We start from the raw sequence: 11,811 nt of genomic DNA, 5'->3' as shown, positions 1-11,811 counted from the left end.
GGCCGGCGCTCCCCCCAGGCAGCCGGGACCGGGGCGGGTCGGGACCCCTCCGGCCGGAGCCCGGGCGCCCGCCGCCCCTCGCCACCTGCGCGGCCCCCCGCGGATGGGCGCGCTGCCGCCGCCCGCCCCCCCCCGGCCCCGCCGCGCCGCCTGAAGAAACTTGGGACGGCGGCGGCCTCCGCCTCCCCGCCGCGCCCCGCCCGGGCTGCGGGGGACCCTTCCCCGCGCCGCCGCGTCAACTTCGCGGGGGGACCCGCCCGCCGCAGGACTCCGGCCCGGGGCCGCCGGCCCCTCGGCGGGGCGCCGCCCAGCGCCCCCTTCCCGCGGCGGGGACCCCCTGCCCCTGGCCTCGGTGCTGGGGAGGAGCGGGGGTGCCCTGGATGGCCCTGCGCACTGGGACGGCTTGGTTTGGGCAGGTCCTGCGCAGAGTTTCCCGGCTCCAGGGCACCTGGTCCCGGCGCTCCAGCAGCCTCCTGTGTCTCTCCTCCTCCCAGGAGCCCGAGCAGGCGGGCGGAGAGCGGCCGCCGCCGCAGCACAAGCTGCCCCGGAGCAGCGGCAGCGGCAGCGGCGGCGGCGGGAGCCGCCAGCCCTCCCGGCACCTGCCCCCCTGCTGCGGTTGCTGCGGCCTGTCGGATCCCCGGGCGGCCAGGGGGGGACATGGTCCCCTCACTCGCCCCTTGCTGGCGGCCATGAAGAGGCAGAACGTGCGGACCCTGTCCCTCATCATCTGCACGTTCACCTACCTGCTGGTCGGGGCTGCCGTCTTTGATGCCCTGGAGTCCGACAACGAGATGCGGGAGGAGGAGAAACTCAAAGCCGAGGAGATCCGGCTCAAAGGAAAGTACAACATCACCAGCGAGGACTACCGGCAGCTGGAGTTGGTGATCATGCAGTCCGAGCCGCACCGGGCCGGCGTCCAGTGGAAATTCGCCGGCTCCTTCTACTTTGCCATCACGGTCATCACGACTATCGGTGAGTGTCTCACCTCGGGGAGGCCCTCAGGAGCCAGGAGCTGGGGCAAGGCCCCCCCTGGTTGGGAGAAAGGGAGAGGGTCAGGGGGCTTTGGCATGCAAAGGGTTAAGTGCCAGATGAGTTTTTTGGCTTCCCTCCTGTGTTATGTAATTCGTTGTACTTCACGGGCACTTGTTGGACTTTGCGATGTCCCGCACCTCTTCCCCTGGAGATGGAACCTGCGTCCCCTGGGTGGGACTGGAGAGGAGTGGGGCTGGCTTGGTGGGGCAACTGGCACTGGCCAGGTGGCTACTATCGAGCTGTGGCTTGGGTGGTGAGGAGGAAGGGGAAAGAGGCAGGGTGACACTCTCCTGGGGTCCCCCACAGAAAGCAGGAGGCCCTGTTGCCACACTCCTCCTTGCACCTTTGCTTAAGAGACATGGGGGAAAACTTAGGCAAAAGGCGGTTGGATGAGGATGAAGATGATGGGGGCATGGGAACTAGATCAACTGGGAAAGCCCTTGATGGGGCCAAGTGCAATCTTGCTTTCGCAAACTTTGTTTTGGCGTTGGCAAGCGCTGTGGTGGGGCTTCCCACATCTGTAGTCCCATCGCTGGGCCTCTCCTGAGCTTTCCCAACGTGTTCCTGAAGTTTTTATTGCAGCTGGAGTGTCTGATGTGCCAACAGGTCACAGTCTGCGTCTCCTCTTTGTGGGCGCACGGTCTGACAGGCACAAAATGATGCTTGTTGTCACATCCGTGCTGCCCAGCTTCCCAGACGTGCCATTTCCCAGGACGGTCAAGGGACAGTCAGTGGACAGAGCCACAGGTTGTCACTTTGCGCTTAGCTTCCCGCAGCTAAAGCGGAGCGCTTAGTGTAAAGTTTGCTTCCCTGCCGTAAAAACAAATGCCAAGATAACTAGAGGCTGAGGAGTGCGTACAGGACTGTGCTACAGCTCTGGCTTTGGCTTGATGGGCAGGTTTGTTCTTCCTGGTTTTGTGTTCAGTTTACCGAGGTAGTTGATACATCCTTCTCCCAGCACTTCCAGATGTTCCCATCTAACATCTGGGGAGATCCAAAAAGACCTCTCTAGCTCAGTGGCTGTTTGATAGTGCGTTATATTGAACAGGACGTGAAAGACTGGCTCTCTTATTAATACAGAAGGTTTCGATCTTTTTACCATTTAGGGCTCGTTAGAAGAAATTTGCACATTGCCACCTGAAGATGCTGACAGTTTTCAGCAGAATGTGCTCTCCACTGCCCTTTGAGCTGTGTTTACTTATGTTTGTGTTTGACTATATTATACCTGGGGCAGTAAAAAATTTCCCGTGAATGGCTGTCTGACAGTATAAAGCTTGTTTGCCCTTACAAAGATAAGATTTTTAAAGGATAATCTTCTCTTCGTTTCTGTTACTAAATATATATAAAAAGCATATATTAATAGGCTATAGAATATAAAGTAGAATGTAACTTTGGCTGCTGACTTAGATTTTCTGCTGTTCATTACGATCTCAGAACTCTCCTTCCTCCTTTGGTCACTGATTCTCTCTTCCTCCATCTGTCTCTTGTCATTTATTTGTGCTAAGTGAATACTGGCCTCCCGTGCCCCTCTGGATTACAACAAGGCTTACATGCCTGTGTACTCACGGTGCCCCGTACTCCTGCCTAAAAGGTGGCTGCAATACCTTTCTGCGTTCTTAAGCTCGGTTGGTGACAGGTAGAAAGAGCTGTTTTTACAGCAGTTTGCTGTTTTCATCGTATTTTACCCAGAAATGAGTGCAACTTGCTTGGGAAGCTTTAGCATTTTCTCATGCAAAGAGTTTTCTTTAGGCAGCTTGGAGCACCTCAGCGTGCAGAGGATAGCGTGCGTTTCTGTAGGCAGAGGCACTTCGGGATGTCAGAATTGTTTAAATTTAAAATGTGTAGAGCAACTGGGAACCACTGGGAGGAAGAGTGGTAATAAAGAATGGTGCAGAAGAACAGACATTCTTTAATGATTGTTCATTTGGGAGACTCTGCTCCAGGAGGATACGTGATCTGTCTTTCAAAAGTTTATTCATAGTTACTATCTGCATCTTGCCAAACACACTTTGATTTTGTGTATCATCTCCTCAGTACTCAAGTAGCTTCATGATGTTATCTGATCTGCTGGTAGTCTGTAAAAGTGAACATGGAAGGCTTTTCTTTAATTTCTTATTTATCCTAAAAGAATTTGGTTCAAAGAGGGAAAAAAAAATACTTTATATATTTAAGTTCTCAGGAAAATAAGAGAAGATTTCTTCTTTATGTTTCTTGCACAGGGCAGTGATCTTAAATGTTCATATTAATCTTTTGTGATGGTTCTTCTTTTTAACCTGACCGTGTGAACGCTCTCACATACGTTTCCTTTTCCCTCTGAAACCTTCCAGACTGCAAGAAGCACATGCAGTGGTGCGTGCGTAAGTGAACATGCTGTAGTCAATAGGTGCTCCTGCAAAAGTGCGTCTAACTAACCATCACAGGCTGATTTTTAAAACAGAGTGAATAAAACCTTTGTTGCCTAATCTAGAGTAGTACGTCTGTCTCCACAAAAACTTCTCTTCAGAGCAGTGCGATAGGAATCAGCGGACCACGAAGTCTGGCAATACACATATGAGTGCAGGCTAATTTATGTCTAACTTAATTGTTCTCTTGCCGTGCTAGCAACACGTCTGAAGCGATTACCTCTTCACTGAGTTGATTTAAACTACTGTGGCTTTAATTTAATCACAGCCGTTGATCTCTGCCCACGGCCCAGGACCCAGCAGCCATCGGTAGCCCGGGCAGAGCCTGGTTCTCCGCCGCCGGGGGCCGTGGTGCTGAAGGGACAGCTCCCGCGGCGCCCGCCGCCGCCTCCGCCCCGCTGGGGCCGGGGAGCGCGGGCGGGGCGGGCCGTGGTGCTGAAGGGACAGCTCCCGCAGCGCCCTCCGCCGCTCCGCCCCGCCGGGGCCGGCCTCCCCCCCTCTCGGGCAACCTTCGAGTCTTGTTGCTGCTTGTGAAAACCCATCATTCAAGACCTGTTTGGAAGGGAGGATGGAAAAACTGAAAGCCTCCTGTGTGAGGTGAAGCGCTGAGATTTGGTCAACTCTCACATTTCCTCTAATCTACGGTGTTTGGCTTTTATTAGAGGGTGTAGGGGGTTGTTGCTCACTTGTCAAGCTGAGTACTAAACAAAGAAGCGAGGGCTGATCAGATAAATGGAAACTGTTCTTTTCACCTGTGACACAACCTTTAGTGTATAGTGGTGGACTTCGTAGTGCTAGGTTAATGGTTGAACTTGAATATCTTAAAGGTCTTTTCCAACCAAATGATTCTATGATTTTTTACTACTCTCCAGGTGCAATGTTGTTTTTTTTCTATTTTTTTTAACTGACCCAACAACAACAAAAACCAACAAGCACAGGTTCTACAGCATTCAATGACTCTGCTCTTAAAACCCAATAGGAGAAGAAAAATACCCCGCTTTCACAAAGTTTTGGTCATGTTTGAATTCTGTGAAAGTTTTTAGGTGATCAAAAAGAACTAATATGCTGTTCTTGGCTCTCACTGGTTGCTGGGTTGATTTTGGGATTGTTCTCTCTTCAGACTTAGCTTGTGTAATATCCTATCCATTCCCAGTTACACCGCCATTTCCAGTTACACAGCCAAAATGATGACAAGAGAAATTTAATCAAATTCTCCATCCAGATATTTGTCTTTTATGAGATACACTGTAGAATACACCACAGAGTTCATCAAGAGGCTGGATACGATGAATGAAAAAAATAACTTTTGAAAATAAAAGGTAATTCCTAGGATTCCAACTAAGTTTTAATGCCCTTTTCTACAGGTATATAGGAGTGAGTAAACTGCTTCTGTGTAAGCAGATGTCACACTGTCAAAATGTGTTATGGGCATGGATATCGCTCCATCATTTAGGCCTTAAAGGATGATAGTCATACTTGATTTAACACCACTGAGCTCTAGTAAACACTGAATATTTCTGGAGGCTTGTGCGGAATGTAAAGAACTGAAAGCTGTTTATGTCACCCTAAAATGAACTGAAACAACAAACAGATTGAGGACTTTTATTTATTTATTTTTTCCTGAGAAGTGACTGTAAGGGGAGCAAAATTCAGAGAGTGTGTGCTGTGAATTGCTAGTCTCTTTTCCTAGCTTTTAGGCCTTTGTTTTCAGTTTCAAACCTACTACAAGCCGTGACTGAACTATCCTGGTGAACGTAGACAAAATATTTTTTAAGAATGTGGTGCAATACCTGTAATGGTAAATGGAATATCCACCTATTGACAGCTGTTTGGCTACTGGGTAGCTAAACACTCAGGAGCTGTCTACATCCAGATGAGGAGATTGCATACTTCTGGCAGACGGTGGCCTGACAGGGAGTTCGAACCTGTGTTAATGAACTAAGCAAGTACATGTTTAAATCAATTTCAGGATAGTAGCTAAGTCTTTGTATCCTTTCTCTGCATCACTTTATCCTTCCATAAAATGGGTATAAAAATACCAAGCTGGTAGTGTTACGATGTCTCTAATTTGGGTTAGAAAAGTGTTTTCACGTGTAAATTATTTTGTTAGTATTGCTTCTTCTTTAAGACCAGCCTCTGGTGTTTTGAGTCTGCTCTTGGTTTTTGATGGATGGTAATATTTGGAAGCAGTCCATTGAAAAGCTTTGAGTAGGGAATCATTGTGTAACTGATGGTCACACAAATTGATGACACAAAATTGATGGTCAATTTGCAATGGAAAGAAAGAAAAGAAAGGAAGAAGACAAGACATGAACAGGGAAAGATAGAGAACAAAGACACTAATGCTTTGGTCAGTTAACTGCTGCATTCCTGACTTGCCAGGACCATGAAGGTCATATCTCATATATAAAAACCAAACAAGCACAGAGTAGATTGAAGACACTCTATTATTAATAAACTCAGGTGGAAGTAGAGAGCAAGATTTTCTGGTGATATGGATGCTTGTAGATGCCTTGAGGTAATGAATCTATTCATTCGCACCATCTGAAGCTTCAGTGGAGAATACTGGATGACCAGGACTTGTAATATCTGTTGGTGGTATCTCCCAGGTGAGGATGTCAGCTTCAATGAGCTGCATGAAGATGAACTGTACATAGGATTTTGCTCCCCTGCATAACTAAAATAATCTGCAAGATCTTTTCACACTATATTCTTTGTCTTATGGAGATTTTTTTTTTTAAAAAAAAGAATATCCAAAATGCTGTTCTTCTAACACAGAGGGGACTTTGTGGATACTTTTCTCACATGTTCATCAGAGCAATTCTTGAGTTCTTGAAAACTGGTTTTGCAATGATACCTCACATTCCTGCCAGAGGCACATTAGCAAAAACTTTTTAAAAATCAGTGATAAGCAAGGCGAAAATACAGCTCAGACTGATGCTGAACTGCAACTTTCCACTGTATGACTTACTGGCAGTGCAAATGCAATACCCAGGAAGGGTCTGAGAACAATTTTGGGGAAACATCGAGAAGCCTCTAGTCACTCAGCAGATTTCCTTAGCACAACCAAGCTTGAGATATTAGTGCCTTGTAGTTTTTTTAGGATTTGCTGCCCTTTAATTTCCTCCTAACTAATCATAACTTCTTTCTTTAACCAAAGAAAGTGAGATTTAGATTAGGCACGAGGAAACTCTTTCTAGCTGTCAGGGTGGTTGTGTGCTGGAAGAAATTGCCTAAGGAGACTGTGAAATGTCCATCATTGGGGTGTTTTAAAGAGAGTTTAGACAAAAATCTGTCAGGAATGGTTAAGTTATATCTGCTTTTGCCTCTGGGGAGGAAGATGGGCTGGCAGACCGCTTGAAGTCTTTATCAGCCGTATGTTCTATGATTTTCTGAATCTTCCTTTTTCCACGTCTTGAGCTCTAATAGTTCTTGGAATAGTTTATTTTTCTTGAGCAAGAAGACCAAAGATCTTCAAAACTCCAGTTTCTCCACTATATGGTCTTTGCTTATTGATTATTTTTCTATGGAGTAAAACCATTTATGTGCCTTAGCAAGTGTCAGCATAGAAATATCTGTGTTTACCCACTGAGAAGGCTACAAGTTAGAGGTGTTGGTGAGTTTTTTGGGAAAGAAGTTAGCTGAAGAAGAAAATAATCCTGCTGATACAAGGATGGCAAGCACAAATTTACAGGGCAGAACTGTAAGGAGGGAGAGAAGGTGTTCTAGACTAAGAATAAGGAAAGAAGTTTAGCCGTTAGCTATAGGCTTATGCCTGCTTCCACTAAAAATAAAAATCCCTTTGCTTTCTCTGGGAGCAGCATCAGAACTATAAGGTTTGATCTAAAGTAAAACTGATTAATGGAGAGCTTGCCTTTTGGACACCATGGGTTTTGGGACAGACACTGCTGTTCTGGCACAAAGCAAGGACCAGAGTGTTGTTGTCCTCCCTTGAAGGCAATCTGAGCTGAGGTGCTTAGTTCCTTCAACGCTGGAGACTATTCCTTCATAAACGCTGAAAGCCATGCTCATGGCTTCGAGCTGGAGTTACACAGCACTTTGTATCAGAATGCTGTGCTTGCATTAGGTGATTCATCTTCACAATACCTCTGTGTAAAAATTATTGTCGATTTAGAGACAAGAAGATAAAATGACTTTCTGAAGATTCAGGTAGGGAACGATTTCTAATTGCTGAACAGCTCACTTCTCGCTCTTTCAGACCACATAGCATTAGTTGATAGCCAGATTAAACAGTGAAGATGAACCAAAGGGAGAGATCCATAATGAATTCAATGTGATACTAGCAAACTCCTGCAGCTTGGGTCTTCTGACATGCAATAATAGCAGAACCTGGAGCTTTATTACGTGAAGGATCATATACAGTTCTGGGTAATTATCTCTGTTATTACAATGTGTCTTCTGTCAAAGGGCCTTTAGGTTTTTAGGTACCCCTTTTCTATGGATTTTACTGAAGATCCTTGACTGGATCGTGATAAAGGCCGCATGAAATATCTCCTTCCCCTGTAACAGATGCTAGCAAGGACGCTTGCTAGTGATGCAGAACTAATCAGTAAGAGTCCTTGCTGCTTCTAAGTTGAACTAACAGGTTACTGTAGACTTGCAACATATGTTTGCTGTGTGTAGCAGCCCTATTCATCTCTTTTTGGCTTGTGGACATTTTTGAGTGAAGCCATGGACTACTTTTGAAATCTCACGTATGCAGATTGCTGTGATGCAAATTTATTTGAATTCATTACCTTCTCTGGATTATACTCCATGGAATCTACCGACTTCAAGTTAAAATGTATGGAGTCCTTCCCCCAGGTTACCTATACCCTACCATGTATCTGTGACTTGGTTAGCTACAACTAACTTTGATATTGTTGGTGGTGTAGCTACGGCAGTTTCTTTGATTAAAGTGAGAGGGTCTATGCAAATGTTAGGCAAAAAAAACCCCCAGAAATTACGGCCTGATCCAAAGTCTGTCGTAAATAATGGAGAGAATATTTTGAGTCACAGTACTTTTGGATCAGGCCATTATTTGACATGAATTCTACGATGCAAGGAGCTATATTCTATAGCAAACCAACTCCTGGAAAATATTTGTAATAGCAGTATTCCAATTGATTTATTTTTAATAATGAAGCAAACAGAGTTTGTGGAGTTACAGCATATGTTGACTTTGGCATTTATACTGATTTTTATTTTGTTAATTGAAAGTGAAAGGCTAAAGTACATGCCTACTGCATACCTTAAACTTTCAGCAAAGAGAAATCTTGAGGAAGAATGTTGATGCTTTTTGTTCCATTTATTTGTTTTGGTGGTGGGTTTTTTTATTTTGCTTTCTTTCATTGCTGCCAGACAGCTAACAACCTCTTCTGATCCACCCTCTTCTAATCCACTGAGACACTTGTTGTTTTTTTGAAAGCATATTGTGCACTTACTTGTTTTCTGTTTCAGGAGAAGAACCTCCTAAGTTTCTTAGCAGTTTTTTTCTTTTTAAGGAGTGAGGTGAACATTATTTTTAATATCTGGCCAATTGCCACAAGAGTCATGCAGTCATCAGTTGGTTAAAGGGTTCAGTATCCTTTTTAACTTCTTTCATTATGGAGATGATTAGGGCATGTCAGTGAAAGACATATCTCTATTAAGGACTCGTGTATTTGTTACTTGCTAGGATGATTAGGAGGGAATAGGCTATATTGTCCTTTCAGTTCCCTGCACCAGCAGGAAAGAAGAGCTTCAGAGAAAAGCAGGCAAGTAGTGGGGTTAAAAGGTATCTGATGGGAGACTGATTGTCTCCTTGCTCTCCCGTCACAGAAGAGGATCGCTCCCTTCGCTAGCTGCATGAGCCTTCTCAGACAGGAACATTTCACAGAGAGCTTTAGGGCACAGATTAATGAATGAAACCTGCAGCAGATCTCTCTAATTGTGTAGTGCGGTAGATTAGCTACGAGGAAAATCCCAATTTACGGATATTCTTGACATATTGAAGGGACGGTAGAAATAAAAGAGATCTGCTCCCAAGGCAATTGGCACTGTCAGCAATTTCCGATGCATGCTACCATTAACTCATTAGAGAGGTGTTTTGGGTGCAGATGGAATATTTTATTTCTTCCACCCTCTTTTCTTTTGATGTACTGTAGGGAGGATGTCCTCTTCCTATGTTTAAACCATCACAGACCATTGCTATGGGAACTGTATCAGAAATAAACTGTTGTAAAAAACCTGTGACCACCTGAAGTTTTGAGCTGTCACTTTGCTGCATTTCACACCAATCTGGAATTTTTCAGGACTTTACACAGTAGGAAAAGGTGTCAAATATTCTTGTTTGAAAGATCTAGGCCTGTATTACTTGAACTAATGAACAGTTTCTGTTAGAAACATAAAGTTATAGAATCATTTAGGTTGGGAAGGACCTTTAAGGCTGTTGAGTCCAACTGTTAGCTGTTAATAGTTTGGACTGTATGGTGGAACAAGTCTGACTTTACTCAGTGAAAATAGTGTTATTGGCAGTAATAATTTTTAAAAATCTGCAGTTTGGTACTTAGGTTAACTTTGCTCTGGAAACTAGAGGACTTTCAATAAAATGAACTCCAGCAGCAGGAAGGACCTGGAGCCCTGACCATAAGGATCCACATGCAGGCTGTGTCGTGTAAGATACTGCATCTGAAATGTTTTAAAACTGTTCATGAAATAGAGACACTTGAACTCACCATTGCAGCCTTGCATCAGAGAAACACCTCATACCTGCAGAGGTGACTTGAAGTCTCGGTGCTCCCCCACAGTTTTTCTGGCCTTCGGGAACTTCTTGGGCTTCCAGAGGTAGACTAGGAGTTTTAAAGGAGTTCCTTACAGGATAAAGCATATGCTATTTTCTGCTGAGGACTAGAAACAGTAGAAGGATGCCCTTTCAGCATTATTCAGGATTGTTACATATACTAGGCTGTCAAAAAAACTGGATTGCCTTAGACTGCCAAAGAGGAAAAAAGCATATTTTAGGACCTGGAAGTCTGGGGACCAGTGTTTGGGGAGTGAGAGTCTCTCCCAACATTTGAAGGCATCTACTCACTGTCACCCCGACACATCCTCCATAAAAGTCCGTGATCTACTGTTTATTTGCTCCTGCACACCAAATATGATGTACCATTGCAGGCCCTTTTGCAATATTATTTAGGTGTGTTAGAAATGAGATAAAGCTAGTTCTAGGCAATGGATAGTTAAAAGAGCGACACTGGATCTGTGCCATCGGAAGCACCTGGAAATCCCAGTGATTTGACCTGAATTCTTCAGTTGACCTTTCAACTGATATATTAAGAATTCAGTGATCTTCTCAAACTCTCTCCTTCAGAGTTTCTCCCCTCCTTTGCTGTTTCATGTGGGAATGAACACCCCAAGAAGTGGAAGGAGATGGTAGCTGTTCATTCTGAACTGATGCCCTATCAGCTTTTGCATTCTTTTCTGGTATTTTTGTTGGACAAATAAATAAATGATCTGCCAGTCTTTTGTCAGCAAAGACTTAAACTCATGATTTGCTCTTAGAACACATCCTGCCTAGTAGTAAAAGGCCTGTTGTTTAAAGGGCACTTTTCAAAACAATTAGGACTTCAGTAGCAATGTGTTTGCCTTAATGAATGTACTCTGCCAGTCACAGGAAACAACATAAGCTGATACCTACTGATGTAAGCCAACAGAGGCAAATTAGCAGTGTTACAAGTCAGTTCATGAATGTACTGCACATCCAAGAGGTTTATTTTAATGCTTGAGAAGCGCTAGGTATGATTCAGAATGGCTTCATTTTTGTTTTCTTCCCAAATATCCACCCCCAATTATATTTTCATTTAGAAGCCTTTGTACCACTCCTATGCTTGCGACAGCTTAATTTGTATGGGATGCATTCAGCTCAGGTTTGACTTGTTGGACTGGCACCAGAGATAATTTTTCATAGAGCCTCAGTCTTACTACGTTGCTGCGGTTGTATGACGTTTGAAGTCAATGTCCTTATGATGTAGGTTGGTCAGCTGCTGGCATTTTTGTATGACATAGATTTCTTTTTTAAAGGTTTCAAGAGGTTTTTATTTTCTCAAGATAGACCACAGTAAAGGCTCATGGTACTGAAGAGGTAGATGCATGGGAAGCAAGCTTGGCTCTGAGTATCTAGACACAGGTATCACAATGGAAGTTGCTGGCTCTTCAGCACGTGGTTCTGATTTGGATGACTAGTTGAAACCTGACTACAGATTGGGCGATGGGCAGTTAAAGATATTTCCATGATGTATTTGAAAAGAATCTAGCCTGGGGAGCTCTTCAAATCTGATCAAAACCACGGTCTGTTCCCGAAGAACTTGAGCATGGTACAATGAATAAGAAAAGCTGT

General features: G+C 44.7%; 1 protein-coding gene across 1 annotated transcript in view; it reads left to right on the top strand.

Moving 5' to 3' along the window:
• Window positions 1–380: 380 nt before the first annotated feature.
• KCNK9 (potassium two pore domain channel subfamily K member 9) overlaps window positions 381–11,811 on the top strand; it is an 88,120-nt gene continuing 76,689 nt past the window's right edge. The window contains exon 1 of the mRNA XM_068397026.1: window positions 381–972. Within this exon, the coding sequence (XP_068253127.1) occupies window positions 381–972 (592 nt within the window). The remainder of the gene's footprint in view (window positions 973–11,811) is intronic.

The sequence above is a fragment of the Nyctibius grandis genome, chromosome 3, assembly GCF_013368605.1.
Source record: "Nyctibius grandis isolate bNycGra1 chromosome 3, bNycGra1.pri, whole genome shotgun sequence".
In the NCBI taxonomy this organism is placed as follows: domain Eukaryota; kingdom Metazoa; phylum Chordata; class Aves; order Nyctibiiformes; family Nyctibiidae; genus Nyctibius; species Nyctibius grandis.
Note: the sequence above shows the minus strand (reverse complement) of the source record. Positions and strands in the feature narration are given on the sequence as shown.